This window comes from Rosa chinensis, chromosome 4 (assembly GCF_002994745.2).
Source record: "Rosa chinensis cultivar Old Blush chromosome 4, RchiOBHm-V2, whole genome shotgun sequence".
Classification (NCBI taxonomy): domain Eukaryota; kingdom Viridiplantae; phylum Streptophyta; class Magnoliopsida; order Rosales; family Rosaceae; genus Rosa; species Rosa chinensis.
This window is the reverse complement of record NC_037091.1, coordinates 4,029,305-4,048,200: the sequence shown is the minus strand read 5'-3', so window position 1 is coordinate 4,048,200 and position 18,896 is coordinate 4,029,305. Positions and strand designations below refer to the sequence as shown.

The following is an 18,896-nucleotide window of genomic DNA, read 5'->3' as shown; positions in this document are numbered from 1 at the left end:
AGGAGGGAAAAGTTGGCAAAATTGGTTAAAGTTTTATGTTTAGGCGGGAAAAGTTGGATTAAGTTATAAAAATGGCGAGTAAACCTTTAAATCTCCAAAATACCCTTGGAGTTAACAGAGAAAACAGACAGAATGACCAAAGTGATATGTGATGATATAGTTCGATGACCAAAATGAAATTTTTAAAAGTTGGATGACCAAAGTGTCGAGCGAGCCATAGTTCGATGACCAAAGTGATATTTCTGCCTTTGAAATATAAAATAATAGGGATGTGTATTAAGTGATTAGGGGTGTGTATTTAAAATTTCTCGGATTATTATGCTGTGGATATGAAAATAAGTGACTGTTAAGTATAGCCAAGTGCTTGGTAATTAAATTTTTACAATGGCTTTATGGCTTACTGTCAGCCACCCAACTCGAGGCAAAACCAACTTCTTCTTGGTTGTTTTGGCCTCACTCTCCACAATATTGGTCACAATCTCCTTAGGTTGTCGAGACCAACTCTCTTGGCCTGAATCATGTTTATGAAGTGGCGTCAAAGGTTTTGGTGACTTTAGTGGCACCTCATTTTCATCAATTTTTGCTTCCAATCTCGCAAACTTGGCTGTCCAATATTGATCGGAATGAGGTGCTCTTTTCTCGGCAACTTGTATATCTCTCTCATATTTCCATGCAGCTCTTTTCTTAGAAAGTATATTTTCCTTCTCCTCCTTCAATATTATTTTCACACTCTTCCTCACAGTCTCTTCCACATTTTGTTTTTTTCTGCGTTTTAGCATGTTAAAGTACGAAGCTGGTTTGATGAAACCACCAACACCTTGTATCCTGCCAGAATGCTCTGGCTTCCCCAATGGCGTGAGCACATCATTTGAACTTTTAGTGGTAAGCTCTCCATCAGACTCATTTTTCTTTAACCTTTTCTAATACAAATATATGTATATAAGCTCACTTATTAGGTAATTCACAATTTACTTGAAAACTATAACTCAGCCTAAAAATCTTTCAATATGTCCCCAATTCATTAGTTCTTTGACTCTATCCCACCTTAGTGAGCATATAAAGCATATTGAGCCTACAAAATTCTAATTCATTTTCCCATTAAGGTCACTTTTTGTCTATTTGATAATAGTTTGAACTAATAAGTTGTCGTTAGATTAGTGTTAGTAAATATTTATTGGATTGTTACTTGTATTTTAGAAATTTTGTCCTCATTGATATTGTATTTTGGTCATTAACATATAAATTTGGTTATTAATCTTGTATGTAATTATACTTTTTTTTTTCTTGTGCCATGTAAAAGATAAAAGAACGTTTATTGAACGTCTTAGTAGACATTAGATGACGTTTTTTTTTTTAAGATATGAGGATGTTTTTCTTGTGTCCTTGTAGATATTAGATGACGTTTTCTTTGAGTTGTAAGGACGTTTTTCTAGTGTTGTTGTTGACATTAGAGGACGCTTGGGAAGAAAAACAATGACATTTTTTTAGAGTCCTTATAGACATTTAAGCACGTTTTTTTTAAGTGTCATCTAAAGCTTTTAAGGATGTTTTTCAAATGTCCTTAAATCCATATGTCATATGTAATCACATATGTCATGAAACTCCTTCCGCATGTCTGGTTTAAACCATCCTTGGGGTTTTCCTTGAACATAAGTAGTGTGCATACCACCTCTTGGATCTAATGCATATGACAACCTTTGATTAGTAGTCTTAGAGTAATGACGCCAAAACTTGGAGAAACATTCCATCCGGCGACCATCGCTAACAATTAAAAATGGGTGCTTGATCACCATATTAGTTAGCCTATCATACCCTATATTTCCAAAGTTGAAGTATTTCAAGAAATTGTCTATTCATTCCCAATCAGTGATTTTTGAATCAAGAAAGTAATCACGAAAGGTGACTCCAAATCTCTAAAAATCATTCATCATTCTCCAACGCTCAATATTCTCTTTCATGACCTCCAAATTTCCATCAATCTTTACTACTTTCACTTCACCATTGCACATAATAAAATTAGAGCTCTTGTCGAGTGCATTATAAGTAGCATTAGTCTTTTGCATCTACACAAAAACCTCTCCTAGCTCCCGAATTTGTGTCTGAACCCATGGAACGGGCAATTCAGACTGACCCTTCACATATATTGTGTCTGACACTTGTGCATCGGTTAGAAACATGTCGAATCTATCATAGCATACTAAATCTTGACATATTGCAGCATAGTGGAAGTAGAACCAAGGCTTTAAGACCCATTCGTGCGCCACTTTCAAAGTACAATAATATACATTCCTTGCTATTTGCAAGTCTTGGAAGGGGATAAAGGAAACAGACATTGTTCTTCCTCCATCATTCAATTCGAGCTCCCCATTATAAAACCCACTAAGAGAATCCATAGTCTACCATGGTTAACCCATTAAGAGAAGTAAAGTAATCACCTTAACGCCCCAAGACCTGGTTTTCTAGTAAGCCCTTTCTTTGATCAAGCTCCTAATCTACCACTTTCTTGCACAAGATTGCTTTAAGCCTTTGATTTTTGCTATGCAATTTCAAGAATTGCAGAAAACTGTGAAACTGAACTGAAATTGACGGTTCGAGCTTGTTCCCTAAGCTAAAATATTTTCTTTTTGTAAATTGAACCGCAACATGGTAATCTTGTTCCGTTACTGTTTCGTCATTTTCAAATCTCAAATGACCGAACCTAACCTATGTTTTAAAAAGTGTACACTTTTCATGCTGGTATTGGCTTATGAGTCATATATAACAAAAACATGATCAGCTCTCCCGTGTCAACTGTTTCGATTAAAACCCTAAACTGAAGCTTGTTCTTCCCCAATTTGCTTGAAAACTATAACTCAGCCTAAAAATCTTTCAATATGTCCCCAATTCATCAGTTCTTTGACTCGATCCCACCTTAGTGTGCATATAAAGCTTATTGAGCCTACACAATTCTAATTGATTCTCCTATTAAGGTCACTTTTTGTCTATTTGGCAACATACACATGTACCTCATGTCAAAACATCAACTATATGGTAATCACTGCATATTTCATAGACAATGGGTGGAATGTGCACGAAAGAGTGCTTAATGTTTGTGTAATACCAAACCACATTGGCAATACCATAGGTAAAATATTAGAAAAGTTGCTTGGTTTAGTGGATAATAGATAGGGTATTGAGTATTGACTCTATCAGTGGACAATTCATCAATAGATAGGGTTACATATTACTTGAAATATGACTTTTAATGACAGTGTTTAGATGACATCTACTAAAAAACGTCATTAAATACCATTTCTATGACTTTTTCTAATGGAAACGTCATGGATCAAGATTTTATCTCAAGTTGATGACGTTTTTGAAACGTTATTGGAAGTCTTACTATTTGATGACGTTTTCTAAATGCCATCACTCTTATGATGTTTTTCAAATGTCAAGAAAAATGTTTCCATAACGTATGATAAATGCCATGAATGACAATGTGCCATGGCGTTTGTAGAACGTCATGAAAAATGTTTTCATGACGATTGATAAGTGCCGTGATTAAAATTGGCAGTGGCATTTAGCAAATGTCATGAAATTTTTTTTATTATTTTTTTTATAACATATATTAACTGCCTCTGATTCTAAAATGCGATTGAGACATTGTCACCGGAAATAGGTTTGGGGGAAGAGAGGAAAAGGTTGGGGCTCTAGAGAAAGAAAGGCGAAGAAACCCAAGTTTGGAGAGAGGAGAGTGCAAAGAAGTCCAGGTGGGGTGGGACAAGAGTAGCTGAAACTACTGAGAGAGATGAGCTGCCATTTTAAGGGGTGGTTCTTTGATGACGTGGCTTAGGAGGAGGGTTAATTTAGGCTGTGCATAAGTTGGTTTATCTACTTATAAGATAAAGTTGGTTTATGCTTTGATATGGAAATAAGTGATTGTCAAATAAAGTAGTAAAGTGCTTGGTAAACTAGATTTTTGTGGCTTACTGTGTCAGTCACCTGACCCAAGGCAGAACCAACTTCTTCTTCACTGTTTTGGCCTCACCCTCCACAATATTGGTCGCAATCTTCTTAGCTTGTTGAGACCAACTCCCTTAGCCTGAATCATGTTTATGGTGACAGAACCTGACCCGAGTTTCACCCCGAAACCCGGATACGAGCCTATGGGGTCCACCTTAGGTGAAATCTTACTGAAAATGGATTACCCAAAGTTTACAAAAACCTGGACATGAACATAACTAAACTCACAACCATAGATACATTCCAAGATTTGCATTCCAGGTATATATTACATTTCGAAAGTACAATTCCATCTCAACACCAACACAGCAAACAAATTCTCAAGCATTAACATTCTCCAAATTAAACTGGTTATCAGAGCAGTACTACGTAATTAAACCAGTATTATACAAGGTAGGTTAAGTAATAACCTACAATAAAAAAGGAAGCACTGAATCCTATGCCTCAAGTTCCTGGACGCGACCTCGGCAAATATGAAATCTGGGCATTTAGAAAACCAAAGGGCCCAAGGGAAAAACATTTAAAAACGTTAGAGTGCGTGGACGAAAATAAAGTAACTTATGAAAATAACTATTAGAATGCTTCCCATTTTCTCGTTATATAAATTCGGCATGCAGTGCCATTTATGAAATATCCCCAAATTTGTTTCCTTTAAAAGTCAACATTCAGTGAAAAATATTCAATGACTAGAGAGGACTGCTGACTAGTCATCTCATGCCATTTGGAAGGGACTGCCGCCCAAATGACGCATCGGAGGGAACTGCCGACCTGAATTAGAGGTGGCAAACGGGTCACTAAGTACGTGCACGGCACGGGCCCGGCACACTTAAAAGCTGCCTGGCATGGCCCAAGCCCGTTAGTGGCCTGGCACGACCCGAGCATGTTAGAATAATGGGTCGGGCTGGGCCTAAGAATATTGGCCCATAGGCCCGGCCCGAGCACAATATATTGTGGGCCGGCCTGTTACAAACACAAAATTTCATTTTGTTTTTAAAAATATTTAAAAACTACAATGATGAGATTTGAATATGAGACATTTTTATTTAAAATCTCATGACATTTCCATCAATGTTTTCTTTTATATTGTCAAAATAATGAAACAAAACATTATATCCTTGTTTTGACATAAGTATTTTTTTCTAAATATTAAATATATGTTTATTAATAAACACTAATCTCATAATAATACAACTATAGAATGAAGGAAAGAATAATAGATACTAAATCTTCATTATATTAATAAAGATTAATCTCACAATAATATACTAAAAACAATATATTTTGAGATTTTTTTTTTCTTTCTTATAGTGGAATATAAAAAATTATTAGAAATCTAATCTTAAAAAGCTAAGATTAAGAAAAACGTTGTAGAACTTAATTTATTTTAATTTTCTAAATAGTTAAATAAAATTAATTTTTATTTGTTCAAATTAAGATTTTAAAATCGTGCTTTATAGTGGGTAGGTACGAGCATGGCCCGTTATTAACCCGGCACGAGCACGGCCCGGTACGATATGGGCTCGGACCATGGGCCGGGCCGGGCTTAATGTTTATGTAAATGGGCCGGCACAAGCCCGATAAGATAATAAATGGGCCGGCCCAGCACGACTAGACCCGCTTAAAATGGGCCGGGTCGGGCTGGGCCTGCCCGTTTGCCACCTGTAACCGGAATTTAGGAGGCGGTGGTTAGAGAGGACTGCCGACTAACTACCTCATGTCATCTGGAGGGGATTGCCGACCAGAATATTTTCTGGAGGGGACTGCCGACCAGGTAATGTTCGCATGAGCCTAATAGTAGCCTCCTTGTCAACTCATTCCTTTTAAAACTCTTTTCTTTCAACAAAAATCACATTTAAATAATGGGATAATGACCACTTACCCAATTTTAGTTTAAACATTGCCCACTTACTCCGCTAAGAGTTTTTTAATCTCATTTACCTAATCTAACATCTACTGACATAATTACCCTCATTTTAATCTCTCTCTCTCTCTCTCTCTCTCTCTCTCTCTCTCTCTCTCTCTCTCTCTCTCTCTCTCTCTCTCTCTCTCTCTCTCTCTCTCTCTCTCCCCACCCCTTCCCCCCCCAACCAGACGACCAGATGCCGAGCGACGACGCCTTCAGCACCTTCTTCTCCGAGATCGGTGCCAGCAAGCATGTCCCATGCGTAATCTTCGCCTACCTCGAGCCCACCATCTTCTTATCCGAGATCGGTGCCGGCAAGCATGTCCCAGGTGCAATCTTCGCCGACCTCTAGCCCACCGTCCTAGTCACTGCTGCTCAAGCTGGAAGTTCCCGGAGGCGCTGGTCCCGATGTGGGAATTCGGGTCGGATAGGAACGTCGGCGTCCACTCCCGACTTGTACAATTTCTTCCTCACCTCAGTTCTTGTGCTCAGCCACAGAGACATTGCACCTCTCTTTCTCTCTCTCTCTCTCTCTCCTTCTTCGCTTCGCTTTTGTGTCTCTATAGAAATAGTGCCCACCAGGTGTTCGACTAAATTTCTGAGAGAGAGAGAGAAGAGAAAGGGGGATTCAGATTTCAGGGCTCTCCTGTTTAGGGCCCAGAGTAATATGGGTTACCCGGATGGCTTGGTGTTGGGCTGATTTCATGAAGATAGTTTCTGGGCTGTTTTTGGGTCTATAACTTTCATAGTTGCCTAGTTGGTTATGTCTATGTTAGTGAGAGCAATGTGGAAGTGTGTTGACTGGGTAACTCGAAAATGATGGGTAACTCAATTTTAAAGTTGGTGTAATAAACTGTTTATTGGGGCAATAATTAGATTATTGGGAGGCAATAAAAAGAGTATTGGGGGCAATAATATCATTATTGGGCGGCAATAATATGATTATTAGGGGGCAATAATATGGTTATTGGGGGGCAGTAATATGGTTATTGGCTATTATTAAGGGGCAATAAATTCAAATGCCGGAATCCGGTCATTCGTCCTGTCACCGGATTCGGGATTCCGATGAACAGTCGCAGGATTCCGGTCACCGGAGATGGGGGCCGGCCACTGGTCACCGGAGTTCGGCAAGGTCTCCGATGACTTCTCCCTCTAAGTGAGAAAGAAGGAGAGGGCAAAAAAGTCCCAAAAATAAATAAAAAAGAATAAAAAAAGAATTAATTGGGTATTAGGGAAATAATTTCTTACAGTGTTTGGGTAAGTGGGCAATCTCTTACAGTGTTTGGGTAAGCGGGCAATTTTTATCCTAAAATTATGTAGGAAAATGATTTGTGGCCTCAATGAGGCCTAAGATTTGTGGCCTCAATCCTAGGTGTCATGTCATGTCATCTACACACATCACCTATTTGCCAAATCATGTCATGTAATTCTTGAGTAAAAAGACTATCTTATCCTTCCAAAATCTAATGGCTCTAAATTATTTTGGTTTTCATCTAAAAATAAAATATATTATTTTAGTTTTTTTTTCTTTTTCTTTTTTTCGTTATATATATAAAGGATTAATTTCAGTTTACCCCCCTGAGGTTTGGGGGTGAAATCATTTCACCCCCTAAACTTTCAATTTTGAATTTTTACCCCCTAAACTTTTCAATTTCAATCAGCCGTGTCTAATTTTTACTGTTCCGTCCAAATTGGACGTTAAGTTTGACTTTTGAGGGTTAAAATGGTCATTTCAACATAAAAAAAATAAAAATAAATAAAAATAAATTCTTTTTTTTTTTTTTCTGCTTTTTAGTTTTTTTTATTTTTTATTTTTTATAATTTTGTCTCCAACCTATATACCACAAGTTATAATAGGTTTATAAAAATAAAAAAAATACTCTAGGTAGTTGAAAGCCGCTCGCTGGTCTACGATATTTGTGACATATCTCCGATAAAGTGAAGAATTTAGGATATATCCCAAATAAAATGAAGAAATATTTGTAAAAAATAATTTTACACTTTATCTGTAAATAAATATCTGTATATTCCCAATAAAGTGAAGAAATATCTGTGTAAAATCATTTTTGGTCTACGATATTTGTGATATATGTCCAATAAATTGAAGAATTTTAGGATATATCCCCAATAAAGTGAAGAAATATCTGTAAAAATGATTTTACACTTTATCTGTAAATATCTGTATATCCCCAATAAAGTGAAGAAATATCTGTGTAAAATCATTTTTTACAGATATTTATTTACAGATAAATATTGGATATATATCACAAATATCGCAGACCAAAAATGATTTTACACAGATATTTCTTCACTTTATTGGGAATATACAGATATTTATTTACAGATAAAGTGTAAAATTATTTTTTACAAATATTTCTTCACTTTATTTGGGATATATCCTAAATTCTTCACTTTATCGGAGATATGTCACAAATATCGTAGACCAGCGAGCGGCTTTCAACTACCTAGAGTATTTTTTTTGTTTTTATAAACCTATTATAACTTGTGGTATATAGGTTGGAGACAAAATTATTAAAAAAAAAAAAAAAAAAAAAAAAAAAAAAAAAAACTAAAAAGCAGAAAAAAAAAAAATAAACAGAATTTTTTTATTTTTTTTTATTTTTTTATGTTGAAATGACCATTTTAACCCTCAAAAGTCAAACTTAACGTCCAATTTGGACGGAACAGTAAAAATTGGACACGGCTGATTGAAATTGAAAAGTTTAGAGGGTAAAAATTCAAAATTGAAAGTTTAGGGGGTGAAATGATTTCACCCCCAAACCTCAGGGGGGTAAACTGAAATTAATCCTATATTTATATATATAATTCGTCAAAAAAAATTATATACAAATATGTGTTTGTGTGTATAAATATATATATATATATATTAATGTCATAATTCTAACCCGCAAAATAAATAAAAAAGTTGATTAAAAAAAAGTCAAATTTAAAATTGATTCCACAAAAATGGAAAGAAAACATATTAATATCTTAATTATAATCCATCAAATTTGGTAAATTGAAGTAATATTCAACTCTTTTAATAAATGAATTTAATAAAATTAATGGAAGATTAGTTTACCTTACACTAACAAGTTAATTAGAAAAGTCAAAAATTAAATTGGATCCACAAAAATGGAAAGAAAATGTATTGAAATTGTAATTAAAACCTATGAAATCTGGTAATTGAAGAGGTAAGAAAATATCATTAATAAATTGAATTGATAAAATTCTAGATTCCATCATTTCAAAATTTCTCGATAATTTAATATTGTCTCATCCAAACGCAACATTAGGAAGTGTTCCTTAAAGGTCAAGTGAGACTTCATTAATACAACTGTTCATTTATTTTTACATGAAAAAACAATTATAATGTTATTAATATTATGTAGAAATTCAATGAACAATAGGTGTATAACACAGCAATAATCAAAGAAAAAGTGTAATTAAGGAAGGTGTAAAATAGAAGTCATCGTCCACATTAACATTAAAGTCAGCTAACATGTCTTACACGAACAAATAAGTAATAAGTAGCTAATAATGAGCCAGTAAAGTTTACTGGGGACTTTTCCCTAATGGTATATTTATACTGAAATAGAAATCATCATCCACACTGAAATTTAAAGTCAGCTAACATGTCTTACAGTAACAAATAAGTACTAAGTAGCTAATGATGAGCTAGTAGAGTTCACTGGAGACCTTTACCTAATGGCATGTTCACACTTAAATAGAAGCTATCATCTACTGAAATTGAAAGAGCTAACGTGTCTTGCACAAACAAGTAAGCATTAAGTAGCAAATGATATGTAAAGTTTACTGAGGATCTTTTCCTAATAGCTAGCATAATTACACTAAAATAGAAGTCATCATGCACATTGTCTTACAGTAACAAATAAGTACTAAGTAGCCAATAATGAGCTAGTAAAGTTCACTGGGGACCTTTTCCTAATGACATAATTACACTAAAATAGAAGTCATCATCCACACTGAAATTTAAAGTTAGCTAGCATGTCTTACACGAACAATAAGTACTAAGTAGCTAATAATGAGCCAGTAAAGTTTACTAGAGACCTTTCCCAAATGGCATATTCACACTAAAATAGAATCCATCATCCATTGAAACTTAAAATAAGCTAGTGTGTCTTGCACGAACAAGTACGTACTAAGTAGCCAATAGTAAAGTTCAACGGGGAATCTTTCCCTAATAACATATTCACACTAAAATTGAAGTCATATATCATTCACATTGAAATTGAAAGTCAGCTAAGTACTAACATGTCTTATACGAACAAAAAGGTACTAAGTACCTAATAATGAACAAGTAGAGTTCACTGGGAACTTTTTTCTAATGACATATTTACACTAAAATAGAAACTATCATTCACATTTAAAAATCATTATTGTCTATTGAAAAATTTGGGATCAACAAAACAAGTATACTTTCAAAAATTAATTTCCTCATGTGCAATATATTGTATTCCATATTAAGCAATTTCTTTTCAGATATCAACTTCCCAATCAATTTAGATATCTAGGATTTCAATCACCAGATTTTATGAGTTAAAATTATGATTTAAATACATTTTCTTTCCATTTTTGTGAATCCAATTTAATTTATGACTTTTCAAATTAACTTGTTAATGTAAGGTAACTAATCTTCCATTAATTTTATTTATCAAAAGATTTAAATATTACTTTAATTTACCAGATTTCATGGATTATAATTACGATATTAATATATATATATATACACACACCACATTCATTCTCCATCGAAAATATATAAATTTTTTGGACGAATTATATATATATATATATAACTTTGTTTTTAACGAATTATATATATACACCCATATACTTTTTTTTGAATATGTATAATGAAATAAAATCCAAAATAATGAAAAAGAAAGAAAGGAAAAAAAACCAAACAATATTTTTTTTAGAAGAAAGTCAAAATAATTTAGAGCCGTTATATATTCAACAACATATATATATATATATATTTGACGAATTATAGATAAATATATATATATTCACAAAAATATATAAATATAAATTTTTTTAGACGAGTTATATATATATATAATATAAAAAAATAATGTATTTTTTCTAAAAGAAAGCTAAAATAATTTAGAGCCATTAGATTTTGAAAGGATAAGATAGTCTTTTTATTCAAGAATGACATGACATAATTTGATAAATTAGTGAGGTGTATAGATGATATGGCTTGACACCTAGGATTGAGGCCACAAATCTTAGGCCTCATTGAGGCCCTATATCATTGCCCAATTATGTAAATGGTCATCATCCCTTAAATAATTAATTATTTTCAATTCATAACTTAATCCCATGCTTGACAATCTACACTACATGCATAATTTAATGTAAAACAAAGGTCCACTCACAGGTGAGTCTCGCCGCTATTCCTGTTGCCTGCCAGTATCCTCCTCGCTCGAGGGCTCAGTACGTCCTGTATAATTGGCAGCATATAAATAACTGTAATAAGGGAATAATTAAAACTCAAAAATTCATTCCCTCGAAAATTTAATAACTCGTTACTCATCAATTCCTCTAAAAATTCAACTCTTCAATTTAGGATTTACAAATCTCAAACCCAGAAATCTTAATGATTTCAACGCCCTCAAATTCTCTTTAACCTTCACAAGTACTCTTTCGACATCTCAACCGATTTAATTTCGATTTCTCAACCATAATTTAGTCAACAATTTATAAAGAAATTTCCTTTCTAATTTTCCAATTTCTCTCTTAGTATTCTTTAACCTATTTTCACTTCTCCGACCTCCCAACAATTTCAACTTAACACAAAAAATCATAACAACGAGTTCTTAACCCCAAATTACAATCTTAATATTCTTAAAACAACGTCCAACATTGAATTTATGCGAAAACAACGACAACCAAGGTCTCCCAACACTAGGCATAATTCAAAAATAGAATAAAGCATTTTCGAGGGGCTGACAGAGCCTCCACGCCCTACCACCAGTGGCGGCGCATGGCTTCACGCGCCACCACTCCAACACCCAAATCCAGCCAACCTACCTATCTCAACATCATCTACACAACATACCCAACAATTTCTATACTAGCAACAACCAACAATTTCCAACAATTTGGCCATAAATAATTTCTCCATTTACTTAGACAACATAATTTAGTTAGAGCTATTGTTTGAATTTTTCAAATTACAACAAACTTGAAAAAATTGAACTAGTATTGACTTTTATAGTATTCAGACAATAGAAATAGTTAAAATTATTGTCTGAAGACATTCAAAAATATCAAACAACAGAAAACACAACTTCGGTCGTCTGAGATGTGTTGTTTGAAGCACTTATTGGCATAGTGTTTATTCAAATTCTTCATTGAATACGGTATTAGGCGATTTGACAAAAGAAATACATTATGGTAGCTAGACCCAGAAATATTTAAACATCAATATATACATATATATATATATATGTGTATATATATACACACACACACACACATACATACACGAATTTGCTCTGCTAAGGAGGTCCGTTCCTTAGGTAATAAGGATCTCCTTAGCAGAGCAAATCCGTGTGTGTGTGTGTGTGTGTCCTTCTTGGCTAAGGACATCCTTACCTAAGCTTAGGTACGGATTTTTTTTGTCACTTTTCGATCACATATCTACATCTTAACTATTCAATTTTTAGGTCCTGATGTATAGTATCTCTGCAAAATTTCAGCCAAATTGATGACGTTAAGACATTCAAAACTGCAATTTACAACAATGTACACGAAAGGTTCTGGTTCGACAGATTCAGTTCGTTCATGTAAATTGCATTTTTGGATGCCTTAACGATCATTAATTTGGCTGAAATTTTGTAGAAATGATATATACATTAGGACCTAAAAACTGAACGGTTAAGTTGTGAATATGTGATCGAAAAGTGGCCAAAAACTGGAAATCATTTCCATAAGCTTAGGTAAGAATATCCATACCTGAGAAAGCCTATATATATATATATATATATATATATAGGTCACTTGAAGAATAGCCATGACGGTTTTCAAATGTCAATGCACGTCAATAGTTTTTGATTCAGATACCAATCCGTTGTAGCAGACTACCAGTGCAAATGTGCAATTGCATATAACAGTGCATGTAATTATCTGGAAAATACCATGCAAATTGCAAAGGGCACTATCTTGAGGGAGATTAACAAAGTAGATTGAAATCCATCATATCCAGTCATCCATGTCCGGTCAATCAGGGTTGACCGGTCAGCATGCTTAACTAGATTGCAAGCACGCCAGGTCAATAAGAAAAACAAAATTGAAGGTTGAGACTTAATTAGAAAGAATGGTGCATCTACCGCACTAATGATAAAAAGTTTACATTACGTTCTTAGTTCGTCTGCATTAACTTTGATCAGTCAATGATGCTTATAATAGGACTTTGAATGATCATGCTGCAGTGGTGTGTTCAATAGAACAGAAGAAATTGATCGACTAGGTAGAGAGTTAAAAAAGAAGAAGATTAATGTACCAAGTTAGTCTCTACAACTTCCACCTGAAAGCCAATGTGATCGATATTGAAATATCTTTCAATCACAAATTAAGCAATGGGTATCGGCACAAAGGACACTTGTGATCGGTCTCGAGCCACCGGAGAATGCAATGTCCATGAAAAATGTGTAAGCATGGGAAGCGAGTAGCTATTGTAGCTATTAGACCATCCTCAAAGTCGTCCATACAAATACCACACAATTTATCAACTCTCACTCTCTCCAACCCCTCAATGGCTGATTTAGTTGCAGGCTTAGTGCTAGGCTTTCCTAATAATGCCTCCTCAGCTAATTCCCTTGCAACCCTAGCATCTATTTCGTCTGTGATGGGACGATCAATTCCAACACGTCTAATCCTGAAAAGCCGTCGAGCAAAGGCCATAAGATCGAACAATTTCAAAGTCTCATCGTAGATGTCCGCATTAATAAAAGCACCGCCACCACCATCAGAATTGTTGCTGGCAACCGTCTCAAATATTTTGGCAACAATGGGTGGCTGCTCATGCCGCGGAACACTCATGCTTCTAAGCACTTGGGTGATCATAGTTGGCTGCAGCTCGCAACGACTAGGAATTGTAAGTAATTGTGGCTCAGTTTCGAGGTAGATTTGTCCAGTATCTATTGTGCGTGAAACTTCACCGTTGACCCGTAATAAACCATCTTGGTTTGACTTGTAGAGATTGAATCGGATCTGAAGCATGGATGATGGTGCTGGTGTGCATGTTTTTGACTCAATTTCAGTATAATAAGAATGCTGGTATACGGTCGCCGAAGGACTAGTGTCGTCGGGTTCATAGGAATACTGATCTACATCATCGTGAGGCATTGGATTTCGGCACAAAGGACACTTATGATCCGTCTCCAGCCACCGGAAAATGCAATTTCCATGAAAAATGTGTAAGCAGGGCAAGCGAATAGCTATAACACCTTTATCAAATTCGTCCATGCAAATACTACATGATCTATCAAGTCTCACTTTTTCCAACTCATTTACCATGGCTGACCTGGTTGCAGGCTTAGGCTTAGGCTCAGGCTCAGTCACATCATATATGTCAACATGGATAAAATTAGCGTCTTGAGGCATTGAAGTAAGCTTATTGAATATTTTGGCAACAGTAGTTCGACGCTCCTCTTGTGCAAGAGGCATAATGCTTTCAAGAACCTCCATGATCCTGTTCTTCATAGACTTAAGCTTCCCATGCCCCGAAAAGTACATCTTTATCGTTGAATAGGAATGTTTAACACGGTAGCGAATTCTCTTCAGACAAGCAGTAGCACCAACACAATTACATAACATCAATGGCAGCTCGTCACGACGGAGCGTAAGGACCCGTGGTGGATTTGTTTGAGATTCCAAGAAGTTGGGATCTTGGTGTCGCAAGCAGAGATTGAACTGGATATGAAGCATGTCGTCGCTGCTAATTGTTTCGGTATTCATGGAGGGTGAGCATCTTTTCCACCTAACTTCGGTGTGATACTGACGGTGGTATTCTGACATATTCTGCTACAGGGGGTTTAGGGTTTACTGGAATGTACCAGTTAAGCATGCTATATAAAGGATTCTACTTTCATACTTCTACTAGGACACGGATTTCCTTGTAGAATAAGATTCGCCGAGGGTAGTCCTAGGAGGACAAGGATTTTCCTCCAGCATAAGGCTAAGACAGTCACAGACCGTGTATGGACTATGGAGGATTAAGAGATTAAGACACGTGTCAATGTTAATATCCAATGGTCCATTTATCCTCTCAAGAAAAAGTAAAAAATTACTGATTTTGCCAAAAGACCCTTCATAATTTTTGTCTGTATTCTTCCCCACTCTTTTCTCCCAATCTCAAGATCAAAGACAATGTACTTTATCATCTTTACCGTCAAATCCAGAAACAGAGAGAGAGCAGAAAGCAAGCCTAAAGCGTCAAACCCATCATGTATATATATGCTGCCAGAAAACCATTACCCCATCACCAAAAACGGAAATTAAGACTTGAGCCGATCGAAAAGCAGAGAAAATCAAATAGACATATTGTACAGTCACTTCTTCTAATTACAACCACGACAAACAAAACCAACACCACAAACTTGTTTGACATCACATACATGGAACAAAGCAAAGCCGAAAGTGAGGTCTAACCAACACAGAAAATATGAGAAATAATTGGCTCAATGCCCAGGTGTACAGTATGGCAATGTTTCAATTGTTAAACACAATAGAATCTGTTATCACACAGGCATGAAAAGGCCAGGCTTTTCTCCTGAAATACATGTTCACTATCACTTGGAATAGAAACACAGCTGAAAGTGAGGTCTAATCAACAGAAAAAAAGACTAGAAAAGAATTGGCTCAACGCCAATATGTACAGTTTGGCAGGGTTTCAATTGTTAAAAAGAATTGATGCTATTATCACACAGGCATGAAAGGGCCAGGCTTCTCGCCCGAAGCTTTCTAGATGAGGCAGAATCTTGTGGAGCTTTGATGTAGCATACATTATGGTGCAGTAAATCAGCATCACTGAGGCACAAATTAGCTTCAGTACGCCCAACTTGTTCTCAATCAGTCTTCTGTGCCTCAAAATCTCAATGAGACCACATACCGCAACGAACGAGCACATCATGCTCATGAACCGCAACTCCAGGTTATCACTCACTAATGCAGCAGCCTCAGCACTCAGGATGACATTGGTGAGTTTCAACTCGATTAGGCAGGGCTTGGGACTCACAGCATCAACAGGGGGAATATCAACAATGTGATGCTGTTAAAGAACAAGACAATTCAACCAAAAAATCAATATTCTTGACTGAAACACAGCTAAGACAATGTGGTATAAAATGAAAAATAACAGCTAAGACAATACCTCATTATTCAATGATTTACTTTCATCCACAACTCTGCTGCTAGCCTTGCCAAATCGCTTTAGGCCACAGAAGAATGACTTGTTCTTTGTAGCTCCCCTGCTTCCAGCCTTATTAAGTCTCTCCAGACATTGTTGCACACCATGAATCAAATATCTGTCAGTTGGATTGTGCTTTAATCCCTCTTGGAAGGTATGGAGTGCATTTGTAAACTCACTTATGTTGAACAGAACTGAACCTTTCCTCAGATATCCTCTTGAAAACTTAGGGTCAAGCTCAATGCACTTTTCAGCATCCTCCAATGCTTTAGTTTTTTTGCCCAACCTTAAGTAAGCGAGTGCCCTGTTGCTGTATGCCTAAGGTAATGAAAAGATAAGAATGTGGGTTAGGAAGTCATTTAGACCAGTAAAGTATGTGTGCATCTTGTTAGTAGAATACAAGTAGACAAACTGAAAAAATAGATAGCATCTTATGTTGGTTTAATCAAATGCTCCATTACTCACAAAGTCACAAGTTGATATTAAGCCAGTGGGCTAGCAGAGATAACTGCTTTAGCCTGCCTGACCATATTTAGTGCACATGTGTGGATAAAAGCTGACAGAAATACTGAATTGACACACAACGATGAAACTTTTGGGCTTCCTATGAGCATTCTCAGCAATCACTTCCCATTTACTGGTTTTCATAGTGCAGGTTCTTTAAAAGAGAGTTCTACAATCTGAGTGATGATTATAGGAAATCTAATATACCTTGGTATCTGCAGGATTACACTCGATTGAATTGCAGTAATGCTTGACGGCCTGTTCATACTTTTTCTCATCCATATACTCATTTCCTGCACATAAATACAATAACATTATAGGAAAATCTGGCCCCAACTCCATCCACCTTAGTGACTCAAATTAAAATGGCAGATACCTTTCTTGCGCTCACGGTCAGCTGCCATAATCTTTCGTGTCCACTGTGCTTCCTGAAATTAGATAATTTCCGAATTTACTCAAAACCCTCCTCAAGAAAGCAAAAAGCACCACAGTAACAAAGGAGAGGACCAGTGTAATACCACAAGATCATATTTTTCCAGCGCAAAACCAATCTGCCTCTCGATTTCTGGCTCAAGAGCCCCACTCTTTACGAATCCTAGAAAATCTCTAGCCATTTCTTTAAGGATATCCCGAGTTGTGTGGTTGCCTTCTTTGGCATTTTTCTCAACAATGTTAAGAAAATTAGCAATCTTCATACTCCAAACCTCCATTTCCATATCTCTATCAATGAAACAGAACGATATCAGTGAAACACTACAGCAATTTCAAGATATCCATAACCCACATTCCAGCCTTAAGACAAAACGAACCCATTTTCAAGAACCACGTTCATCATGAGAAAGCAATTTCTTTTTCTCAAACTACAACTATAACCCAAATTGACATGACTCCGAGAAGAACACACACTAAAGTGTAAGTCTTTCTCATCAAATTAGTGAATACGAAACAGAAAACCCACTAGCAAATGTAAAGAACTAACCTTTATGCCCCAACTGGTTTTCTGTAAGCAAGCCTTTCTTGCAACAACGGTTCGTGAGTGTCGGTAATCAAATTCGGTGAATGCGAAACAGAAAATCCATAGCCACGAACAAAAGTAAGCACCTTTACTCCCAAGTCCTCGTTTTCTGTGAGCCTTTCTTGCAACCCCAATATATAGAGGGATGATGATCGTCAAAGGGTCTTTCTTTGTGCCTTAGTAATGTGACATATAAAGTTGGTTCAAATGTGCTAGGTGCTAGCTAATCGTTTTAGGCTTCTAATTTGATTGGAAAGTTGATATGTAAAAAGAAATTGCTTAATATGGAATACAACATATTGCACATGAGGAAATTAATTTTTGAAAGTATGCTTGTTCTATTAATCTCAAATTTTCCAATAAAAAATAACGATTTTTTTAATGTGAGTGATAGGTTATATTTTGGTGTGAATATGTCATTAGGAAAAGTATACTTGTTCTATTAATCCCAAATTTTCCAATAAAAAATAACGATTTTTTTCAATGTGAGTGATAGGTTCTATTTCGGTGTGAATATGTCATTAGGAAAAGGTTTCCAGTGAACTCTACTTGTTCATTGCTGGCTACTTGGTACTTATTTTTTTTACTTTAAGACATATTAGAAGACGTATTAGCTGACTTTAAATATTAGTGTAGATGATGACTTCTATATTAGTGTAATTATTCCATTAGGGAAAGTTCTCCAGTGAACTTTACTAGCTCATTATTGTCTACTTAGTACTTATTTGTTACTGTAAGACATATTAGCTAACTTCTAAATTTCAGTGTAGATGATGACTTCACTAAAAATGTCATTAGGGAAATGACTCCAGTAAACTTTACTAGCTCATTATTAGTTACTGAATACTACTATTTGTTTGTGTAAGATATATTAGCTGATTTTAAATGTTAATGTCGATAGAATTTTAGACCTTCCTTAAATGCACTCTTACTTTAATTATTACGAGCTGAATATACTAAAATTCATGCTCGGCTTGATTTTCTCATCGAGTTTAATATTAAATTCAAACCCGACTCTTTTTTTTACGAGC

At 35.5% G+C, this 18,896-nt stretch overlaps 1 protein-coding gene across 1 annotated transcript; it reads right to left on the bottom strand.

Annotated features, from left to right (window-relative positions):
• Positions 1–15,645: 15,645 nt before the first annotated feature.
• LOC112196068 (stress-induced-phosphoprotein 1) lies at positions 15,646–18,028 on the bottom strand. Its single transcript, XM_024336352.2, has 6 exons — positions 17,830–18,028; positions 17,369–17,568; positions 17,227–17,278; positions 17,058–17,143; positions 16,311–16,664; positions 15,646–16,208 (listed from the first exon to the last, which is right to left on the bottom strand). Exons 2-6 carry the CDS (start codon positions 17,564–17,566, stop codon positions 15,831–15,833), a joined length of 1,068 nt encoding a protein of 355 aa, XP_024192120.1. The 5' UTR covers positions 17,567–17,568; positions 17,830–18,028; the 3' UTR covers positions 15,646–15,830.
• Positions 18,029–18,896: the final 868 nt, after the last annotated feature.

What these genes read in the sequence shown, in the direction of transcription:
- LOC112196068 (XM_024336352.2), bottom strand. Translation starts at nt 17,566, where the DNA reads ATGGAAATGGAGGTTTGGAGTATGAAGATTGCTAATTTTCTTAACATT. An exon ending in TGGAAAAATATGATCTTGTG is followed by an intron (nt 17,279 to 17,368) that starts GTATTACACTGG and finishes ATCTAATTTCAG; the next exon opens with GAAGCACAGTGGACACGAAA. An exon ending in GTAAATCATTGAATAATGAG is followed by an intron (nt 16,209 to 16,310) that starts GTATTGTCTTAG and finishes GTTCTTTAACAG; the next exon opens with CATCACATTGTTGATATTCC.